Below are 24,612 nucleotides of genomic sequence, written 5' to 3' on the forward strand. Positions count from 1 at the left end.
GACGGCGGACGGTGATGGCGATCGGCGGAGCGAACCACGGCGATAGAGGTGAAAGCGAGCACACCGGGAGGTTGCACGGGACGAGGGGAGACGAGCCAACGGCTCGGATTCGCCGGGGAATGCTCGACGGCGGCGGACTGCGGCGGCGGCAACCGGCGGCGGGAGAAGGGGGAAACGGCGATGAGGTCACGAGGGGCCGATTCCCGGCGGTGAGAGCATCTACGCGGCTACGGGAATCCGTTGCTAGCGTCGGATTGGGCGGAATTGCATCGAGGGAGGCCGGCGACGAGAGGCGCTTCCGAGCTCGGGCGGCGACGGCGGCGAGCACGCGGCGAGCGACGGCAGCAGTCGGGGCGGCGCCGGCTAGCTATGGGGAGGCTACACATGCTACTACCGAAAACTAAGGGGAAGGGATGGATCGAGGAGGGAGAACGGAGGGCGACACTACCGCGACGAGGTGGGGCGCTGTGACGAGAGGCCGACGGCACGGGAGTGATCTCTCCGGCCTCGGGCCGGGGAAGAGGAAGAAGACGAGCGCCCGGAGTCCCCTTCCGCGTCCTAGCGTGCACCGGCTCCTCCGGCACACGCGACGGCGGCGGTCGGTGAGAGAGACGGCAATGGCGCGGGCGAAAAACGGGGAAGATTGGGAGGGGAAAGGAAGGGAGGGCGCCTGGGTTTATAGGACGGCGATGTCGGTTTGGAAACCGACCTTGGGCGGTCAAGGCGCGAGCTGGCGCTCGGCGCTCGCGACCAAAACGGCAACAGAGGCGGATGACGCCGGCGGTGAAGAGAAAAGGGGAAAAAGGAGGAGGGGAAAGGGGGCTTGCCCTCTTGCCACTTCGGGAAAAAGGGGGAGGGAGAGAGGGCGACGCGGCAGAGGGGGCGGAGGGCTCTGCCTCCGTCCCTTGGAGGCACGCGCGGGGAGTGGCGGGGCCGAGTCGATGAAGACGGCGATGACGGCGGACCGATTTTGGAGTGGAGCGGCGACTCGGCGGCAGACGCGGGGCAGGCGCGGCACAGGCTGACGGCGGCGTCGACCAGGCGGTCGGCCACCACGGCGCGCGCGCGGGGGAAGCAACGGGCGGCGCGGCGATTTGGGCGGCGTCGGCGGGAGACGGCAGCGAGGACGGGGACGCTCGACTCGGCGCGGCTCACGCGCACGCGTGCGCAGCGCACGGGCAGAGCGGGGAGAGGGAGAGAGAGAGAGAAAGAGAGAGAGAGAGCCGGGGAGGGAGGGGGAGATGGGCCGAGAGGGATTCGGCCCATCGAACCCTAGGGAGGCGAATTAGACTTTTGCGGAGGGATTTGATTTGGGAAGGATTTGGATTCGGGATTGAACTTGACGATGGATTGGGGATTTGAGATCTGAGATGGCACGGACACTAGACAACAAGCAAGGAAACAGATTTCGCAATTAGGGTTTTTAAGAGATAATTTTCCCGCTAGGCGCCACGACGGAACGAACGCTACACTTAGGGACCCAAATCAGACTTTTTCCCGGCCTGGCCGGTCAGTCCACGGCCTCTTATGCGCACATGCGGGCGCTCTCCACCTCCCCGGGTCGTAACCTGGGCCTGGGCCCGGGAAGCTTCCCCGTGCGCGCCTCCACTTGGGCCGAATTCGGTCAAGCCAGTGCCGGCCGTCCGATCTTAGGGTTTCGATCGGACGGTCGGGCGCCGACGTCAGAGGGACAAAATCCCATCTCTCCCGGCGCCGGCGAAAACCCTAGCATCCTCGCCCCTCTCCCGAAAAGAGAAAAGCGGTGGCGCCGGCGCATGCCCCCTCGCCGGTGTGTGCACTCCCCCAAGGGTGAGTGTGCTACTGTCGAGCGGCCTTGCCCCGGCACCCCTCCCTGTCATCTTCCGCGCGGCGCCCTCCCCTCCGCCGGATCCAGTGGGAGGGGAGACAGCGGCCCAGATTCGGCATCCCGGATCTAGCGGGAGTGCAAGGGAGGCGATGGCGGCCCGGCCTCCCCTCCGCCGGATCCAGCGGGAGGGGAGCCGGCGGTGGACCGGCGTCCCTTCGACGGCTGTGGCAGTTCGGCGGCACCCTCTCCTTCCGGTATCGTTTTTCTTCTTGTGTTCTTGTTTCCGATTCATATGGTTCAGTTTTATTTGTGCGATTGAAATTCCGACCGGGACTTAATTTTTTTTAGGGGGGGTGGTTTGTGCGATGGAATTCCGATTGGATTTTTTTTTTTTGGGGGGGGGAGGGACGAAAAACCACCGCACGGATGAGGTGACGAAAGGAAAAATACGAATCTTTTAATTAGTTAAGATTTACACTGTAAGAGAATTACATATGGAAGCCCTAGAATTATACATGTAATTAGTATATATGTAGTTATAGTGTGATAAGTAAGGATGTAATTATGGTATAACTAATATATCGCCATAAATACAGCAAATCCGATAATTAAAATATGATCAGTATATTGAGTAAACCAGTTCGCATGCATGTACAAGAACCCGTATATGTGTATACTTGTATATGCTGCACGCTATGCAGCAAATCAGGTGAATCAAAAGAATCCGACGGCATATAAAAACTGACTGCAAACGAACAAGTTTTCTGTCATCATAAATATAACAAAGCTGAAAAATAAACTAAAAGTCAGAAAACCAACCTTTTCTAGTTTATCAAGCATTATGCTTCTCAAAACCTAACCAACATGCTTTTAAACCCGCAAGAGCCAAACCATGTGTCCATGGTGAACAGAATAAATTAAACATGCGACATTAATAACAATAGCATTATAGTTGCTTATGGAATCGAGTCTATAATAATCAAAACAGCGCATCGAATAAAGTACAACGTTAAAAGAAGTAAATATCAATCTCTACTATTATAAAAATTAAAAATATATTTGCTGAGATTTTGATACATCAAACGTGTTTGATGTTGTTTTCTAATTTTAAGTACGTTATCCGTTTCCTTCTCGATATCTTTTTCTTTTCGTCCGATAAAACTATACGTGCGTGCAGTTCGGAACGGGTTTTGTTGCATAAACGCCAAAATGGCCGATTAGTTCCATTAATCAGTTGATTAGCAGTTAATTATCCGATTAAGACGTTGCCAACAATATTTTTCTCTGTGGGCCTAAAGGGAGCAACCCAAATAAGCTCTATGTTTGTGCTTTCAGCGCTAGGTTCCAAAACAGCCGATGATTTATGTCTCCATTATGGCATTTTGGTGCAGAAACTATTTCGAATACTCGTATTCCGACCTTTTTTTACAATATTGATTGAGAATAGTTGCATCTGTTTTCAGTCGGCATGTCTCCTGTGGCTAATTGTGAGTCCATGGTTAGCCAGACTCGAGCGTAACGGTGGTTTCCTGTTGATGACCGATGCAACTAATTCTATTTAATTCTTAATTCTAAGAAAATAGTAATGTTCAAACCGAATATCTTTCAAAATTATCAGATTTCTAATCCGTTTAAAATACCAAACAAGTTGATATCTATATTCATTATATTTTTAAACTACCCATGCTTAAATCGATAAAACTAAATTATTTAGGCTAAAGTTCTATTTTATACTATTCATTTGTCAAGTTCCTCCAATTTGAAGATATCTATCCTAATTTCATAAGAATTCTAAAAAAATTAACAGTATATACATGATAACATACCTTACTTTTTAAGCGTGCATAATAAAATTATTAGATTTATAATCGGCCGCAACGCAATCCCGATCGAATTGGAAAAGATATCAGATAATATAACTTATCCTTTTCAAAGGCCCCTACATAAATACTCCCTCCGTATTAAACGTATTTTAATGTATGATGCCATTGACTTTTAAACAAACGTTTGACCTTTCGTCTTATTCAAAAAATTTATGTAATTATCATTTATTTTATTGTGACTTGATTTATCATCAAATGTTCTTTAAGCATGACATAAGTATTTTTGTATTTGCATAAAAATTTGAATAAGATGAATGATCAAATGTTGGTTAAAAAATCAACGGCGTCATACATTAAAATATGGAGGGAGTAAATGTCTAGCTGCACCCTTGGTTATGATTGGGAGAAGCGAGCGCGACGTAATAGCTTGCCACACGAGTCAATGTCACGATCCATGCATAAACATCAAAATACTACATATACAATGCAATACAATTCTAAATATATTCGAAAAAAGCATGATTCTAAATAATTAGTTTTTTCCGTTGCAACGCATGTGCATTATTTCTATAAAAAAAATAAAAAACAAATCTACCACGTACGTAACGACGACGACAGGACAATATATAATCCGACGTTTCGTTCGAGCTGATCAATATCGAGCTCGATCGATCGTTGGATATTTCAACCACTCGGTGATAGCTTCGTTTTGGTGTCGACGCGTTGGACGAGGCGGCTCAGGTCGGGGTCACCGATTGCGGCGGCATGTGACGCTAAACCGCCACCTTCGCCACGGCGGAAGTAGGTAGACGCCGTCGTCTTCTTCGTCGTCGTCGGCGCCGGCTCCGGCTTGGGCCGTGTCCACCGCCAGACGAAGTACTAGAACATCAGCGACATCGATCCGATCCGATCGGTACTCGAGAGTGTCTAGCTAGAGTTGTGATTTGTGAAGGTCAATTTGGTTGTGTGTGTATATATATATATATATATATATATAATATATATATATATGGGTAGCTGGAAGCTGAAGGAGAATCGATCGGATCGATCAATTTCGGGACGGTGTCGGGTTCTCAACTTGTGATAGATTTCGTGTATGTTTGGGTGGTGAAAAACTGACTTAATTTTTTTTCTCGGTAGTATTAATTCGTGGGGGTAGACGTGTCGTAGAAGATTAGATGAAAACTACTAATGTTTTGGTTGGGAAGAAATATATATCTGAAATTCAGGAGGGGGAAGTTAGTTAGGATTGCAAAAATGCTTTGACTCGGATGCCTGATGAGAGAACGGAAATATCGGGCGCCCTGCACTCCACGCCCCCACAGCCCTCTGCCACTCGCCTCCATCCACCTCCCTGCCTCAGAGCAGGTATAATAAGTCCAGCTCTGCTGGCTAATAGCCAAGCCACGTCAAATAAGTCCTACGTGGATGAGGGAGATGAGATGAGAGAGAGGCAAGCGAGCGATTGCACAAGCGCCGGCTGAGCACAAGCGCCTAGGTGAAGAAAGCAAACGGCTAGTTAACACGTGCCCGCCAAGAGATAATTTCTATGTATGAGCCTATCAAATTAGAATTATAGGTCCGGTAAAAGATAAAATAGCTTTTAGAGATAATATGAGGATATTACTACTATACGCACTACATGTATATGGTTAGTTATAAAGCAGAGCTAGACTTCTTTGGTGCCGACGATAAGCTTTCTTTATTAACCTTGCTCTCACGCTCCTTCTCTATCTTCTTCTCTGTCCTCTCCCAACATGCCTTGTGCGCCTCCGCCATCGCACGCAGGTCGGCGTATTGCCTGTTCAGCTCCCTCACCATCCCACCATTCACTCGCACCCTTCCCTATTGTGTCTCCGCTGACGCCGACTTCTGCAGGAAGTGCTCCAAGATATACTCCACGGACGGTTGGCCGAAGGAGTAGGCCTTGGCGGCAGGGGAGAAGACGACGGAGGCCACGCTGGTGCTGCACAAGATGGACAGCTCGCTGGCTTTCTCGAAGAAGCTAGCGCGGCGCTTGGAGAAGCACACCTATCGTGCCTCCTCGTTCTTGATGCACCGGATCTCGATCTTCTACCACCCCAAGTCGGGCCTCCTCCGTGCCGGTGCCACCATAATCGCCATATGACCATCTTCTTCCGCCTACAACTACAACTACATATGTGTCTCACTCTCTAAGAGACACATCAAGGCATCATCTGCCATCCACAATTTAGCAAACCACCAGAGAGGAGGAAGTAGTGGATCTAGCTAGCAAGTTTTTTTTTTTTTTTTTTGGGGGGGGGGGGGGGGGGTTGGGAGAGGGGAAGACAGGGGTGTTTTTCAATGTTCCAATCCATGCATACGGATGTTTCATTAGTTAGGTCAAAGTGTTCTGGTGAGGTTTTCGATGTTGTGTCACTTTTTTCTTTGATTTTTCTCGGATCTTGTTGATGTTTTAATGGCTTAAATAATTTGTTTTATATGTTGAACTAAATTATTTCATCTAGTGATTCGATTGTGTTTCACTATTTTCAAGAACTAAAATATTCTTTTGCTAAGTAATATTGTTTCATAAGGGGTGAAAACAGTGCATCTACATGGACGTACAACCATCAACAACACCATTCGTATGGCAGAAGAAGAGAATAATGTTTTACGCTCTTAGTTTTTCTTTTAAAAAAATAAGTGTGTATTGTCATTGCAAATTAGTTTTCATCGACTATAATTATTATTTAAAGTATAGGTTCTGGACATATGAAAACTAAATAATCCATCCAAATTTAACCGAACAAAAATTCATAATATTACACTCCTACGGTGTAAAATTTTAATTTATATAAAAGTTAAGCGGACAAATTTATAAGCACGTGCATCTATAAAAGCATTGCATCTGTACTGAGTTTCGTAATAAAATGGTTAAATTAATCATTTTGATTCTAAAAAGGTCTAAAATGGCGTTCATTTTCACCTTGCAGGATGCAGTGCACGTCCGTGCACATGCACCGTGTCTCCACGAATTCATTAATTGCTCACGAGCCCTACTTGTCTAACTCATCGCTAATATCGATTAGGAATCAGGATTCAGAGTTGATTTTTTTACCCGTGTTTTCTTGTTTTTAACTAGATAAAATATTGTCGCACGTTCTATCCTGCTTCCTGAACTTCACTTTTTTTTTATTCAGGGCAGAAATTAATATGCTTTTCTGAACTCTGATACTTGTGATCTCAAAAACAAGTGCCAACAATATGGAGAACTAAATTTGCACTTAAAGATTGTTTATTGGAAAAAGTACAAATTACCCCTCCGAACTATCGCGGTCATCCGAATTACCCCCTGAACCACAAAACCGGATATTCTTCACTTCCAACTATGCAAACCGGACGAATTTACCCTCTTCGACCCAATCCGTGGTGGTTTTGGTCTATGTGACGTACGCGTGACAGTCCAATCAGCATTTTATTTATTAAAAAAATGTGAAACCCACCTGTCATACTATTCTCCTATTCCTCCCTCTTCTCTCTCACTCTTCCTCTCTCTTCTCTCACTCTATGTCTCTCTCAGGCGCACAGCGACAGGTGTGGGATGAGGCGGCGAGCGGCGGCGGGGTGCGGCGGAGGAGGCGAGGCGAGGCGGCGGCGGCGGCGGGGGAGGCGAGCGGCGGCAGGAGCTCGCGCTGCTCGAGACGAGGCGAGGCGGCGGCGGGAGCTCGCGCTGCTCGAGGCGAGGCAGCGGCGGCGGCGGAGGAGGCGAGCGGCGGCGGGGTGTGGCGGAGTAGGCGAGCGCGGCGGCAGAGGAGACGAGCGCGGCAGGAGGCGACGCAGTTTGACGCGGTTAGGCCCACGTAGCGTCGGCGAACTGCTCGGTCCGGTGGCGGCACGGAGGCAGCCATGGAGGCCATGCCGCTGCGCAGTCGACGTGGCGGCGGCGAGTCAGTCTTGGCCATGTGCGCAGAGCCACACGTCAGCGAGGCCTGCGACGGAGCCGAGCGGCGGCGTCGACGGCGGAGAGGCGCGCGCGGGTGATCACCTTGTCCGCGAGGCTGTCGCGGAGGCGCGCGTGACAGTCGCAGGGGCGGGCCATGCCGGTCGCGGAGGCACGAGCACCCCCGGAGATGGCGAAGCCACCGTGGTCGGCGGAGGCGTGTGGGGCCGTGGTGGACCGGTGCGAGGGCTTCGCCCACGTCGAGTGGAGGAGGCCGAACGGCGGAGGTCGTGCGGCGGGGGGCGCGGCCGGCGGAGGACCCCGATGATGCCCGCGGCGTGGAGGCCCGGCAGCCCCGGCTCCGCTGCGGAGACAACGGAGGTCACGCGGCCGCGGACACATGCATGCTGCTCTTGCCGTTGCAAATAGTACCATAGCATGCTGCCTCCTCCGGGAGAAGAGAGAGAGAGAGCCCCGCCGCTCGCCTTGCCGCCGCGCTCGCCTCTCTGCTGCCCCGCCTCCTCCGCCGCCGCCGCCTCGCCTCGCCTCGCCGCTGAACGTGCTGATGAAGCCTAGAGGGGGGTGAATAGTCTGTCCTTGAAAACTTAAAAACAAATCGCAGCGGTAAAATTCAAACAGACCCGAAACTTCCTGGTAAGGAACTCCGGAACTTCCGGCCTGCCAGGCCCGGAACTTCCGGTGTTCTTAGGACAAGAACTTCCGGGTTACCGAACAGAGATGGAATTCAAATTTCGAATCAAGAGACTAAGCCAATGTTCACAAGATGATGCACAGGTATTCTAAGCAGGGGATAGATCACAGCAACATCCACAGAAACAACACAACAAGAGACAAGAGCGATTTTTTCCCGAAGTTCGGATCTTGCGATCCTACTCTCCGTTGAGGAGCTGCAAAGAGCTGGGTCTCGATTAACCTCTTGCCTCACTTGTGCAAAAACCCCAGAGGAAATCCACAGCCTTCAACCCCAAACACTCCTAGGCAAATTTCTAGAATTGAGTGACCACCAAGATCCAACTCAACCTCCTTCTAGAAATCCGCCACAAGTGTAGGTTGCTCTACTTGGAAAACCTCTAGAATCTCAGCACAAGAACTTCATTAACTTACCTCGTTCCCTTTCGGAGGAGAGGAAATCCTTCACAAATTTATCCGGGACATCCACAATATGCAACAGATTCTCGCGGGCGACACCTAACCGTCTAGGAGATCATCTCCAAGAGTAATAAGCACCGAGATGACAGCCCACGAGATATTCCAAGTGCTCACCCAAGTTCCTAGTCTTCACACATCTCCAAATCTTCCTCTCTCTCCCTCTCAATCTCTCTTTCTCACAAGAATTAGGCTCTAGATTGAGTGGAGAAAGCAAGAAACACTTGGGAGAGGCTAGCAACAGCTCTAGGAATGAAAAGTGAAAGTGGAATTGCCAAGAAAAGAGTTGGAAACGAGCTGTATATGTATAACGGTTAGGTGACGTCATCTAGCCGTTACTCAATTTTGAACTGGAAACTAGATAGGAAGTTCCGGACCTGGAAGACAGGAACTTCCGGATAACACTTAGGAAAATTTCTTTCATCAGACCGGAACTTCTGGACCTGGAAGATAGGAAGTTCCGGACCTGCATTTTTGGACAGATGGAGTATTTGCAAAAATAACTCCTAGGGAAACTTTGACACTTCGTTCACACTAAGAGCACTTGACATATCTCAGAGCATCACCTGGAACCCCTCTTAATACTACGGTTTTTCCTAAAAACTCGATTGCAATAAATAAACTATCCTATGCACTTCTCGAGTTCCGGTCCGTTTTGATTTTATACTTTTGGGGGATCTCCAAGCATCCATCTTCCACGCCTTGGACTAATGCACCTGAAAGTAGCTCAATAAACTCATTAGTCCCTTAATCACATTTGTCATTAATCACCAAAACCCACTAGGGGGATTAATGCACTTTCAGCCGCTGCCTCCTCTGCCTGCGCTCGCTGCCTCCGCCGTCGCCGGGAGAAGAGAGACAGAGAGAGTGTGTGAGAGATAGAAGAGAGTATGACATGTGGGTTTCACATTTTTTATAAAATAGGATGCTGACCGGACTACCACGTGTACGCCACGTAGACTAAAACCACCGCGGATTCGGTCGAGGGGGGAGGGGGGTAATTCGTCCGGTTTGCATAGTTGGGGGTGAAGAATGTTCGGTTTTGTGGTTCAGGGGGTAATTCGGATGACTACGATAGTTCGGGGGAAGATAATTCGTACTTTTTAGTCAGGAGCTTGACACTTTTGTTTAGTGCTCAAACAATATTGCTCATGGAGAGCTTAGCCATGGACAAGAAAGCAGCCATCCTCCATGGCCGTCCAGTCATTTTCTCTGAATCTTTCATCTTTAAAAATACGAGAACATTTCTCCGATTTTCGCCCCGCCTTTCGGCATTTTGCGCACGACCGAATATCGCCACAAGATAACTTGGCTAGAATTGATGGAAATTGACAGCAAAGTTTGTACTGTTCCTGGTTGAAAATGATGTGATCCCTGCTCCAAGATGTTGCAGATTCAGAGAAGAGGTGTGAGTTGCAAACTACAGTTTCACACATGTTCGTTTTCAGGAGGTTGGGCAGGCGTGAGAGGGGGACATCGGCACATTTTTTTGGGTCTCAGATCATTCTTGTTAACAACGACATCGCAGTGAGATATGACGTCTTAAGCATATGGACCAACAGTGGTTGAGGATTTCGTGTATCTTTGGGTGGTGAAAAAAGAAACTGAAAATTAGTTCTCGGTCATATTCATGAGTATTTGTGGTCGATGAGAACTACTCCCTCCGTCCCAAAATATAACAACCTTTAGCACTTAGGATTTGTCTCAAAATATAACAACTTTTCCACCAACATTCTTTTCCAACCAATCACAAACCCTGCATCATTCACTTTTCTCACATACCTCTACTTTTCAACCAATCACAATATCTCTCTGTTTAAACAAACCTACTTTCTTAATAACCGTATCAAATTTTAAAACTTTTTATATTATGGGACAGAGGTAGTAATACTTTGGAAAGAACCATATATATATCTCGTTGAAAGGGACTAGATAGCTACTTCCTCCATTTTATATTATAAATTGCTTTGACTTTTTTCCTAATCAGAATTTTCAATTAAGTTTATAGAAAAGTATAATAGCATTTACAACATAAAGTAAATATATTATCAAAATATATTTAAATTTGGATTTAATAAAACTGATTATTTGATGTTATGGATGCTGCTAATTTTTTTTATAAATTTGGTGTAACTTAAAAATAATAACTAGAAAAAAGAAACAGAACTACTTATAATATAAAACGGATGAAACGGATGAAGTTATTGTTTGCTACCTAAGAAACGGTTATCGATCACTAGTTCACTACCAATCTATAACATTATTGTTCATTACCCACAGTTGGGAGCTCCATACAATATTTGGTTTTTGTTGCCGGCAGCGAAGCACACCACAAACCTCTGGGTGTGAGTTGTTACGATCATTTGCTCGATCTGCTGCAATGTTGCGTAGGAGTTGCTGCAAGTGATCTGATGATCACTATGTTGTATGAGTAGCAAATTATTGTTGCATCACTCTATAGTCTCCAGATGAGTAGCAAATTATCGTCTCCAGAGATGTTAAACCGTTGAAATGCCAGAGAATAAATATATATGGTATACCTAAACAGTGAGAAATTTGATCGATCGTAAGATCAAATCCCCGCCAACTGCAGACACACTATCCTACCACAATGCAAGCTGGAAAAGGAACATGATCCAATGCTGAATCCAAATTTGTCAAAACCATCTCAAGTTGAAATTAATAATCACAAAAACTCCCCTGAAATGAATTTGATTATACGGTATAAATTGAGGAAAAATAGAAATTAATTCATGACGCACGCTTTTGTTCATTATCTGCTTCAAAAATCCTCACGAGTATGACCTGTGCAGCCAACATTACAAACTTAAAAATAGGTGTAATCTGAGTTCATAACAGCATTAGATACCAATGTCTCATGGTCGTAGCTAGCTAGAACAGTTCGATGATAATTAATTATCAATACATGCCAAATCATCCTTCAAGTAACAATGAATTAAACTCTTCTGTTTGATGAGAGAAATTAAATACAAATGGCTGATGTCATAAGGTGCTATAAAGTATAAACAGAGAAATTAGTCTGACATACTCCCTCCGTCCCACAATATAAGGATTTTGAGTTTTTACTTGTAACGTTTAACCACTCGTCTTATTTAATTTTTTTTTACAAATATAAATAACGAAAAGTTGTGCTTAAAGTACTGTAGATAATAAAGTAAGTCACAAATAAAATAAATAATAATTTAAAAAAATTTAAATACGACGAGTGGTCAAACGTTGTAAGCGAAAACTCAAAATCCTTTATATTATGGGACGGAGAGTACGAGATTATTGATATACTGTTTATAGTCATGCACTTCAAACCCAATTCTGCTACCTGATGTGTGATTAGATACCGACGGTATCAATAAGACGTTAGTGCAATATATATACTCCCTCCATTCTAAAATACTTGACGCCGTTAACTTTTTAAAAAAATATTTGACCGTTCGTCTTATTAAAAAATTTAAGTAATTATTAATTCTTTTTCTATCATTTGATTTATTTTTGAATATACTTTTATGTATACATATAGTTTTACATATTTCACAAAAAATTTTGAATAAGACGAACGGTCAAATATGTTTAAAAAAATCAACAGCGTTAAACATTTAGAAAAGGAGAGAGTATATACATAGTATAATGAGGCCATTTCTCCATCATGGACTATCTCAACCAAAGACTGGCACAATAGCAGAAGGCAAGAATACCTGAGACACATGCAAACGCCTTGTATGGTCTAAGCTGAGCGAACCTGCAGCAGATTATTTAAATTTAAAGAAACTAATTAGGATAACCAGAAAAAATAAAATGCGCACACATTCACAAAAGTTAGTTGCTTGGTTACCTTGCATCAGCCTCATCACTTTCTGTTCTCAAAGCTTCCATCATGTCAAGGAGGTTCTCGATATTATCCAATTTCTTGCTGACATAAGAATAAACCAGAAACTCATTGTTCTCCATGTCACCAAGTTCCGCTGCAGGATCTGAGGAAGAACTCTGGATACAGATAAAGAAAAAAAAGTGAATTACAACTTGGGCTAGGTATTATTATCAAAGTTTTATTTTTGACTGGGGTACCAATATTTTTACTTTAGACTAGGAAACATAGCCTTTGTTCTAGTTTAGACCCCCCTCCACACACACACAACAATATCTCAATCTCTGTCTTGTTCGCTCCTAGCTCCTCACCACCGCACTATCCGGGCCGTTTTTTCTCATCCTGTGGTGTAGATACGATGACAACTCGGTGAGCTCCATCTGTGCAGAACCTATCAGGGTTTTAAATCTCCGTCCATAGCTACCGTTATCATCTTGATAAGGGTTCTAGCTATTTGCTCGATGTATAATTTAGTTCGCTGTGACTGTTTGAGAAGACCGACCGCTAAATATTTTAGTCTGCTAACTTCAATATAAACAAGTGAGGCACACGTATAGCCTCATCAGTCATCATCAGACCGATCGCTGCCTCCTGAACTGCAGCTAATTGCTTCCTCTTCCTTCACATGTGCTGTTGCTCTTCACACCAGCAACAACACCAGTGCTTCACGCCGCCTTATAGCAGCAGGAGCAGCAGGTTCACATTGCCGGCTATGGTTTCGATGGTGAGAAGGGTGTACCATTGTGCAAACACAAGGAAAGAAACTCTAGTACAAAATGAAAACAGTGACCACTCATGTCCAAAGTGAAACCTTGTAATTAATCCTAGCCCGATATGCAGTATTTACTTAAAAAAAAGTTCCTAGCTAAACTAATAATCTCAAAACAGATACTCCCTCCCTTTTACAATATAAGTCATTCTAGCATTTCACACGTTCATATTTAATGAATCTAGACATAAAAATTACAAATCTCTACTATCATAAAGTTTGAAGTTGTTTTTGCCGGTATTTTGGTATGTCATCCGTGTATCAGTCGGTTTTTAAGTTCGTTTGCTTTTGGAAATACATATCCGTATTTGATCCGTATTTGAGTCGGTTCTTAAGATCGTTCACTTTTGGTAATATAGAAGGAATTATATAAGAAATCTGTTTAAAAAAACGCGCATGCTAACTTGAGACGATAGCTTATGATTTTTCAACAAATATATATATCCAAGCGAACTCCATCCGTTGTAACGTATGGACATCTTTTCTAGTATACAATAAAAAGAAGATGAGAAAACCCCCTCTTTTAATTATTTTCTTCTGCTCTTCTCCCTCCCCGGCCTCAGCCAGATAATTTCACCGATTAGATTAAATCAATAGAACACCCCAGGAGAGAGAGGAGGGAGAAGGAATCGCAGCAAGAGTGAGTAGAAACCCAGGGAGGAAGAGAGGATCGGAGCAGGGAGATTCCAGGAAGAGGTCGTTTACCGGCGCGGTGGCCGCGGCCTTGTGGGTGGAGCCATCGTCGCAGCTGGCGCTAGCTGGAGAGGCGACGCGGGTTCTCCTCCATGGCCGACAGGGCGGGGACCACGGCTGCGCGGTGGGTCAGCAACCGCTGCTCCCCCGCGAGCACGGACCGCCGGAGCGCGCCGCCGGCTGACCGGAGGATCGTCGAAGCCATCGTCCTCGTTCTCTCTCTCTCTGCTCGAACCCTAGGTTAGGTTTGCCTTCCTTTTTTTTTCCTTTGAAGTTGTCTGTCCGGTCGGCTCAAGTTGTCTATTCTACTCAAATTTAAAATAGTACTAGGTCAAACAATTTTTATTTTGACTATTAATAGAAAAAAATCAATCATATCAAATCAATGTTACTAGATTTATCATTAACAAAACTAATATCATAATATGCAACTCTTTTATTTAGATCATTTTACTTTTATAGATGCATCTCGAAAACTGTGTTAAAGTCTAAAAATACAGTGTATTTTAAGACGGAGGGACTGGAGGGAGTAAATCTAATCTAAATCTAAACTTCTTAAAAAAATTAAGTAATTTTTCCATTGTCTTCTCTATTTTTGGTCCGTCACCGAGAGTCTATACATCATCTCGCAATCTGATATCATCTCGCAATCTGATTCTGTTAGTGATTGAGAGAAGCCATGGCATATCTCGTTCGTGTGTATCGCTACCTTTGTCCGTCGGTCTCGCAACAACTGATGCTTCACGCACTCAATGCATCGTGCAAGTTTTTTCAACACGAAATTACATCAGATTTTGTTCGTGCGACGTGGAGAGTACTTGAGCAGCGGGGAGCACATGCCCAGGTAATAAAAAACACGGTTTAGTGGCGCGAATAGGGTTGCACTTCGGCCGTGGCGGCATGATCTGGATGCTCGATCGTCGCCGTTGTGAGTTTTTCACCGTGGCTACTGCTTAGGATCTTGATCAGGACGAGCTCCAAGTCTACATGAGCGGACAGACCTGCACCCTTGCACTGCATAAGTACATTGCCCTTCGCGGGTGAAACAATTCTAGACAATACCACTATGTGTTAATTAATTAGATCGCATCAGATTTTGTTCGTGTGGCATGGAGAGTACCTGATCGAGCGGCGGGGAGCACATGCCCAGGTAACAGAAAACACGGTTCGGTGACACGAATAGAGTCGCACTTCGGCCGTGGCGGCACGATCCGGATGCTCGATCATCGCCGTTGTCAGTTTTTCACCGTGGCTACTGCTTAGGATCTTGATCAGGACGAGCTCCAAGTCTAAATGAGCGGACAGACTTGCACCCCAGCACTGCATAACTGCATTGCCCTTCGCAGGTGAAACAATTCTAGACAATACCACCATGTGTTAATTAATTAGATCGCATCAGATTTTGTTCGTGCGACATGGAGAGTACCTGATCGAGCGGCAGGGAGCACATGCCCAGGTAATAGAAAACACGGTTTAGTGGCGCGAATAGGGTTGCACTACGGCTGTGGCGGCACGATCCGGATGCTCGACCATCGCCGTTGTCAGTTTTTCACCATGGCTACTGCTTAGGTTCTTGATCAGGACAAGCTCCAAGTCTACATGAGCGGACAGACCTGTGCCCTTGCACTGCATAACTGTATTGCCCTTCGTAGGTGAAACGATTCTAGACAATACCACTATGTGTTAATTAATTAGATCGCGTTAGATTTTGTTCGTGTGGCGTGGAGAGTACTTGATCGAGCGGCGAGGAGCATATGCCTAGGTAATAGAAAACACGGTTTGGTAATGCGAATAGGGTCGCACTTCGGCTGTGGCAGCACGATCCGGATGCTCGATCGTCGCCGTTGTCAGTTTTTCACCGTGGCTACTGCTTAGGATCGGATCTTCATCAGGACAAGCTATAAGTCTACATGAGCGGACAAACATGCACCCCTGTACTGTATAACTGCATTGTCCTTCACAGGTGAAACGGTTTCAGACAATAATTATGTGTTGATTAATTAGATGGTATTGTTAGTTCATTCTTAAGCTGCCTTAGAAGTCTTGTTACAATTGGAATTCTAGTAGGATATTTTTTTTCATAGTAGTTTGTTTTTCAGCCTTTGATTTTAAATCGTTAATAACACGTATATAAAATTTTTATTCACAACTTATTTTTCATTTGCAAATATGCCATTTGGTTTATTCCTTGATTAAGCCAAACGTAGAGCTGATTGGTATATGACACCAGGTAGAAGTATGCTGCTTCATAGCCCCAACTCCCAAATCCTAACCAAGGATTGGCTAAGATATCAAATACTCCTACCATTTAGCTGAATATTTATGTAAATTTTGAAAACAAAAATATATTTGTATATTTTTTAAAAAAATATATAAATGGAAAAATTCCTTCAACGATGCGTGTTCGGTGTTCCACGCGGTAGCTGGAGGCCCGCAGCTCCACGGGCTCCCCCACCTGGGCCTTCAGCTCGTTGATGGGCAATGTGCCCTTTGCTCCTGGCCAGCCCAAGATGAAAGGCCACTCCCACCGGATCGGTTAACTTGATAAGAAAAAAACCGCATACAAGGCATCCCTGGATGTCAAAACCAATACAAATGTAGTCTTATATCGGTTTAGACGACATGTTTTGGCTGACATAGGACCAATATAACTTACGAGCATTACAATTCTCTATCTCTATCTCTATCTCTACTATTATAAAAATTGAAGACGTTTTTGCTAATTGTTTGGTACGTTGTTCAATTCGAGTATAAATACGCCGTCCGACTATAAGTCCGTATCTGATTCAATCACATATATTTTCATCCATCACCGTGCGAGCCTCTACTACGTAAAATGAGTAAACCGAGCGTCGCATCTTTTTGAATCTTCGTACGTCTTGCGTCAGTGCTGTCTACTCACTGAGCCCTTCTTGTTTAGCCCAATGGCCAATTGTCCTTGACCCTGTTTAGATGGGACTAAAATCACATCAGATATTTAGACATTAATTATAAATATTAAACGTAAACTATTAATAAAACTCATCCATAATCTTAAACTAATTCGCGAGACGAATCTATTGAGCCTAATTAATCCATTATTAGCCTATGTGATGCTACAGTAAACATTCTCTAATTATAGATTAATTAGGCTTAAAAAATTTGTCTCGCAAATTAGCTTTCACTTATGTAATTAGTTTTGTAAATAGTCTATATTTAATACTCTAAATTAGTGTCTAAATACAGAGACTAAAGTTAAGTCCATGTATCCAAACACCACCTTAGTAGATGGGTTGTACGTACACGAGTTAAACTTGGGCACAGTTGAGATGAAACTGATTCTCAAATATATTTTGATCCTATACGGAATTATATGCTATTCCTGTATCAATCAATGGACAAGTTGACTTTATGAAAAAAAAAATCTAAAAATGTTTCACAGTGGATATGAGAACATAATTATTTTTCAAACATTGTTTTTAGATAACAGATAGAAACCATGCCTCTATATTTATTGGTGTCACCATTTACTATGAAGTGATTTCCACGATTGAGATGAAGCGAGCAATACAACTGGGACAAGACATAGATCAAATTGATTCTCAAATATATTTGGATCCTGTACAAATTTACCTGGTGTTCATTCTGAGAAAATTACTTATGTGCCCCCCAAGTTTATTGATCAACCTATCCCGTTATACACTACACTATGACACTAGATTGCCAACAGACGTCCGTCTATAAAAATAAACAATTAATAAACTATTTGTTGGTAAAGGCTTTTTGACAAATTATATGTTGGCAATACTATGTAATAACAACCATACCACGATTTAACTATCAAAATCTTTTTTAATTAATGTAAACAATTTTTAGACCTCCAAAACAAACATCATGAGTTTTAAAGCTATCTTTTATAATGCAACATTGCACATAGATCAAGTTGGTAAAAACTACGATTTATGAACAATTTCATCCATTATGACGTATGGACATTTTGCTAGTAGAAATAAAAAATAAAAACGGTGGGGTCCATACAAAAGAGAAAATGAAGAAAAAAACCATGGCCCACATACCATACATTCCTTTTTGTTTTCCCTTTCTTTCAGTGACAAGAAAGAAAAGAGCGGCAGCAACATGGAAGCTCTGCCCGTGGCCTTGTTGCCCCGCGAGCGGCCTGTTCGACCAAATGCCCCGCCGGCGATGGAACACGCTCTGTTCTGCTGATGCGGCCCTGGCCACCAAGCTCGTCGCTCTGCTCGGCCGACTCTCCTCTCCAGTCTCCGCTGTCGACAAGGCGCCTGATCCATCCAGCGCTCCCCTCATCTCGATCGGTCGCCTCGCCGACATCGATGCTGCAACGCCTAATGTGATATACCACAAGCTCCTTTTCAAAATGTTATGACACCGTTAACTTTTTACATAACGTTTTACCATATCCATATCTATATATACAACTCTGTCAACGGTCGTCCACTCAGCTCAGATTAAAAGCCTCGACGGCGACGGCGACGGCGACGAGGAAGACCTGTCACGGCGTCGGAGCGTCCGTGATGAAAAGGGCGGTGTGAATGAGCAGATACGCCGCAAAGATGCCACAAGATCAAGATGCATGATGGCGATAAACAGCACTGGAACTAATTAAGCAGTAAGTTAATTGACTAATTAAGTAGTTTCTTTATCCAGATGACAGCACCATCATACATACATATCAACTATCAAAGGCACACTACGTACACAGCAAACATTTCTAGCTCTGTTTTTTTTCCCCTTTTTAACCTTCTGTTCTCACTAGCTAAGCTACTAGGTACTTACAAACAAAACTTGATTACCTACTAGATGAGGATGGTGATGATCGACATCGACTGGCCTAATAATTCAGAAGTTAGGAATTTGTAGGGGAGAGATAGGAAGCCATGTTAGGAGCGGCTTCTCATGTTCTAAGCCCCTGCAATTCCTCTTGCTGAAAAGCCAAACAAAGAAGAAAGAAAAAAAAAAAGAAGAAGAGAGAATAACATTTTGGCCCCATTTTGTCATCCGATGATCTCGTCAGGCAAGGCCACAAACCTCGTCCGCTTCTGCAATCAAAAAGAGAAAAAACCTGTCAAAATTTGCACAATTTCATTTCACGCTTTCAGCTAAAACTTAACTACTAGTACTAGCATAATCAAAGCATGAAGCGTAGGATACTGAAAAAGGTATCACCGAATTTGGTAAAGCAACATGTACATGAGAAAGGGATCGATGGATCCGGTTTTTCGATTGGTAGCCATTGACAAAAGAGAAAACGAGTCCCTTTGAATTGCATCGAGAATCCCTTTCTTCAATTGATCTTCAACGTTAAGCAAAACTAATTAAGCCGTGCCTCATGATTGATTGTCCGGACTACTAACTACTTTGGGTAACGACTTTCTACGTAATGAAGTAAATGCTTTATATTGGAACGGTTGTCATAAGTGCACTTATATTGAAACGAAGAAAGTATATTACAAACTTAAAAACTACCATAAAATATGTATCTACATTATTGCACGTAAAACTTTTATTCATGATGAATCCCATACGTCTATTTTAATCTTATGATCGATACTCCCTCCATCCTATGATATAAGGGATTATTCTTTTTTAGGTAAGTTTAAGGATAGCAAGAAAATACTAGAATGTCTCTATTAAATGATACTCCCTCCATCCAAAAAAAAAAAGGCAACCTAAGCTCCTAGTACAACGAATCTGAGCAACCCTTCTAGGTTGCCTTTTTTTTTTTGAGACGAATGGAGTATTTACTTATAGGTGAGTGGGTAGTTAAGGGTTAAAATATGTAAAAATTTGAATAGGAATTGATGGATGTGTTAAGTAGCACACCAAAATCATTTATATTGTGGGACAAATAGAATGAACAAAATCCCTTATAGAACGAAGGAGCAGGGGCAGATCTACAGCGTAAAGGCCAGTATCAGGCGACACCGACGACTTTCGACAAAACTTATAGCGAAACTACTTATCTATATATTATAACGCCATGATCAAAGTATAATTAGCATACTATGACAATTATAAACACATTATGACATTAACAAATCGATTTTCTGACTCCACCTCTGCAAGGGAGTACTCCCTCTGTTTTAAAATGTTTGACGCCGTTGACTTTTTAGCACATGTTTGACCGTTCGTCTTATTCAAAAAATTTAAGTAATTATTAATTCTTTTTCTATCATTTGATTCATTGTTAAATATATTTTTATGTAGGCATATAATTTTACATATTTCACAAAAGTTTTTAAATAAGATGAACGGTCAAACATATACTAAAGAGTTAACGGTGTCAAACATTTCGAAACGGAGGGAGTAATTTATAAGTTTACCCTGATTTACATTACATGTTGCCTCACGACCAGCACGGGCCGTCTCGGCAGCCGTGCCCGTCGTACGGTCGTAGTACAAGCTAGCACTGTACACGTGGTTAGGCCCCTAACTAACGAATCTCCCGGCACATGCACGGCGAGGTTGGCACCCTCGTGCGTACGTACGTGTCGCGTGATTAGCTTATCTCTCTAATCTTGCTGGCTCAGCCTAGCTACCTAGCTAATTAATTATCCATCTTCCGTGCTGTCGATCACTCTAGCTACGTGTTCGTCAATAGCAAACCATCGTTAATTAATTAGCTCTTGCTGGTTAAATTATGTGTGTATGTTTATTTGGGTTACGGAGTAGTTAATTAATAACTTGGATCGATGCGATCACATAAATACTGGAATTAATTGACTTGACCCTTAACGTTCTCAACTGGAGTATACTCCATAGTTGTAAACAATCAATACCAAACACAAAAAAATGCAAGCCATGGTTTTGATCTCTCAGCCACATGCCTAGCTATTGGGCTGACGAATTCTGCTCGAGTTCACGGCAAAATCAGACGGATTCGTGTAAAATTTTGATGAGATTTGCCTTTTCTATAATAATAATAATAATAATAATAATAATAATAATAATAATAAAATGGATGAAATTTGTATGTTTGCGCGAAGAGATCGATCAAGATGGGAGGGGCAATGCAAGAAGCTTCGACTGGCTTTGGCTTATTGGGCAGCACGCACATGCGCACCACGTGAGCCAAAAAGGTTACTGACGCCAAGTGCAGCACACACGCCGGCGAACTGATCGAAGCGAGTCGAGAAAAATGAACATGAAAAAGATGGCCGGAAAGATGCGCTACGTTAATTTTGTCTCATCATAGTAGAATTTACTGCTCCAACATTGCCGCTCGCTAGATGATTCTCTTACCAAAAATATCGAGTGGGTATTTGTTTCGTCAGCTTAACAGAATTTATTGTGCTTCCGTCCAGAAATATAAGAGATTTTATTCTGTAATATATACTCCCTCCGTCTCATAATATAAGATTTTCTACCATTGCCCATATACATATAAATGTTAATGAATCTAAACACATACATATGTCTAGATTCATTAACATCAAAATAAATGTAGGCAATGCTAGAAAGTATTACGCTATGAAACAGAGGAAGTAGATATTTTTTTATATTTTAGAATAGAGGTAGTATTTATTTTGTAGCTAAAAAAAGGCATTGTTAATTTTGTTTAGCTCAGTGGAATACCTAATTATACCTGGTAGCAAGCCAAATAATACTATAGCAAATTTTTTGCCAAAAACTTTAGCTATGACCCATTTTTTTTGCAATTGCCAAAATTTTGCATGGTAACAAATGGCATCAAACCAAACAAGTTTTAAAATTTTATGAACTGGTTGAGGCATGTAACTCGATATCATAATGGCATTTTTTTTCTTATTTTTTGGATAATCTTTTTCTTTATTTTTTTCTTATTGCTTCAAGATTTGCAGTTTCTGTATTAATTAGGCCCCGAATATAATACATAAAATACGACATAAAAAAAATTTTAACCTTGGTGTTTTATTTCTCATCGTATAAATATAGATCGTCTAGCTTGGTATTAATTATAATTGCATATGTACTGTGAGGCATCCTTGTCAGCTAAGCCTAATTGAGAGGGTAGAGCACATGCAAATTGCAAACTAAACACCAAGTTGATGGGCCAATGGTAGTACTAGAGAATGACGTCACGTGGCAGCTCTAGTGACGTGAGCATGGGTAAGGGTAGTAACGAGAGGAAGAAGATGCCTACCTCTTTCTTCATGGCCGACGTCTTCCTCCCCGACATCGCCGACACCGGGCCGGAGGCGGCGAGCGTGACGGCGGCGCCGGCGCCGGCGCCGCCCTGGTCCCTGGCGACGCACAGCTGCATGATCCTCTCGGCGGCCTCGGCGGCGTCCTTGCTGTCCTTCATCAGGCGCGCCACCTCCGACTTGGGCAGCCGCATCCGCAGCCGCACCGCGCCGTCCACGCCCACCTCCACGGACGACGGCCTCCGCGCCGGCTCGCCGCCGCCGCCGGCCACCGCCCTCGCCGCCGGCACCACCGACGCCATGTCCGACACGGTGCGCCGCGACAGCATCAGGCTCTCCAGCCGCTCCCTCGCGCCCACGTGGAGCGCCCCCGACCACGTCTTGCGCGGCGCCCGCGGGTCGTCGTCGCCGCCATAGCCAACGGCGCCGCGGGGGAGCTGGACGAGGAAGTAGAGCTTGCCGGGCTTGAGCGGCGCGTCGCGGTCGAGCGGCCTGGCGCGCACGCCGAGGCGGCGGACCTCCTCCGACTCGAGCAGCTGGTGCCCGGCCGGGTGCCCGCGCAGCGCCACGCCCGCCGTCGCCGGCGCCCTGTACCGGAACGTGGCGCCGTCCACCGTCATCACCTTCGCCACGCGCCGCTTGCCGGCGAGAGCGTTGCCCATGGCGCGACGTCGCGCGCGCGCCGCGGCGAGAGGCTGGGTTGGGTTGGGTTGACGTGGGTCGAACACAAGGCGCGCGCGGAGGTAGCAAGAGTGAGCGGGAGAGAGAGAAGATCGAGGAGGCGAGTTATATAGCTGTAAATTTGGTGGGTGTGTGTGTTTGCGCTTATAGCCTTTTTGAGTCAAAATGTACCCACCATTTTAATTTGCTTTGTGATTTGTCACTAACTCACTAGAAAAAAGGAAGATAAAGGTATATATATACTACTTTTGTTTAATTACTTTGTAGGTGTTCCCATGAGCTAATTGGAAACATTAAACCAAAAAAAAAAAATTGTACCCCTTTTGTCTTCCTCTTTACACAACTTTAGTTGAAATGCTATTATGCGTGTGTTTTTGTTCTTAATTCATAGATCACACTAACTTTTCCCTTTTTAATCATGGCAATGTCCTTTTCCTCTTTGTAAATGACCAACACAAGACCGTTAAGTGTGCCCCCCCCCCCCCCCCCCCCCGCCCTATCGCCGAACACGAACGGTGTGTAAATAGAGTACTGAGTAAGCTTGGTTGGTATGTTGTGAAGGAATTTGCACAATAGATGCGATCCTAACGTGTGTTTCTCAAATTGATATCTTTTTCAACGGTGTAAATAATTTATATCTGACTTCTACTAAAGCTAGGGTTCGAAATTCCGGAATGAAATTTCCGAAGTTTCAGTTTATTTCAGCGAAAAATTTTATTTTTTTTTATGAATTTGGTAATATTCTGTTCACATTTGACCAACATTTGTTCAAAATTTTAGAAATTTCGGTTTACCAGTGACCTCCGATAGAATCTGCCAAACCAAAAAATTGAACCCTGACTAAAGCTCCTTAATTTCTTTTAAGAATACGCAATAGCTTTACGTATCTTTGTATTATATACGGAGCTCATTTAGTCATATTATTGATATTTCGAGGTAGCTTTTTAAATCAAAAGTTAACCTGGTGATCGGTTATTTCAGTTTACCCAATCGAAAAAAAGCATGCATGAAGTTCAAAGCTCACTGATTTATATGAATTTTAGCTCCTATTCGAATGTGTCATATCAAACCAAAAATACGTTGATTGAGGACTTAGGTTTGAACGGTAACTAAGTATTCAAGTTGCCACATACTAATAAATTCAAAATTTTAGTTAGCTGGCGTAATCCCTCAAACCCTCGTGTTTGGTCAAATCGAAGAAAAATCTTCCGCGATATCCGAGCTGGACCTTAATTGAACCTAATATTTTTATCTCAAACAGTGGCTAAAATAAACCAAATATCAAGCATATTAAACTAGCCAGTGTTACAGCTTCCATAATTTTAACGCAGAAATGGCCAATCACAAACATCTCCGTGAGTTAATCACAACAATTAATCAATTAACTATGCTGTATCCGAGCTTGATCGTAGGCTCCTAGCTTGGATTGCGTAAGTTTATGATCTGAATTTTGACGAACACAATCGAAAAAGAAAGAAAGAAAAACAACGGGTCATCAGATCGTTCAAAGAGAAATTCTCCACAAAACGCCGGGTTTCCGGAGCATCGTGGCGTGCAGGTAATTAATTAGCCGTTGCTTAATTCCCTGTTAGTATGTCTGAATATGTCATGTTGCCTCTGATTTTCGTTGGACGAACTGATCCGGGTTATCAGCGAAGACAACTAGAAGTTTTTGACTAGTGCCAATAGGGATGAGCTCGTTTGAAGAGCTTGCTGTCCGGCCGGACTCTAGAAAAATAAATTAGAA

The 24,612-nt window shown here is 43.9% G+C and overlaps 1 protein-coding gene across 1 annotated transcript; it reads right to left on the reverse strand.

Moving 5' to 3' along the window:
- Window positions 1-18,660: 18,660 nt before the first annotated feature.
- On the reverse strand, window positions 18,661-22,950 carry LOC127783913 (uncharacterized protein At1g66480-like). The gene is made up of 2 exons (XM_052311069.1): window positions 22,184-22,950; window positions 18,661-19,100 (listed from the first exon to the last, which is right to left on the reverse strand). The coding sequence occupies exons 1-2, from the start codon at window positions 22,844-22,846 to the stop codon at window positions 19,056-19,058; spliced, it is 708 nt and encodes a 235-aa protein (XP_052167029.1). The 5' UTR covers window positions 22,847-22,950; the 3' UTR covers window positions 18,661-19,055.
- Window positions 22,951-24,612: the final 1,662 nt, after the last annotated feature.

Source organism: Oryza glaberrima, chromosome 9 (genome assembly GCF_000147395.1).
Source record: "Oryza glaberrima chromosome 9, OglaRS2, whole genome shotgun sequence".
Lineage (NCBI taxonomy): Eukaryota > Viridiplantae > Streptophyta > Magnoliopsida > Poales > Poaceae > Oryza > Oryza glaberrima.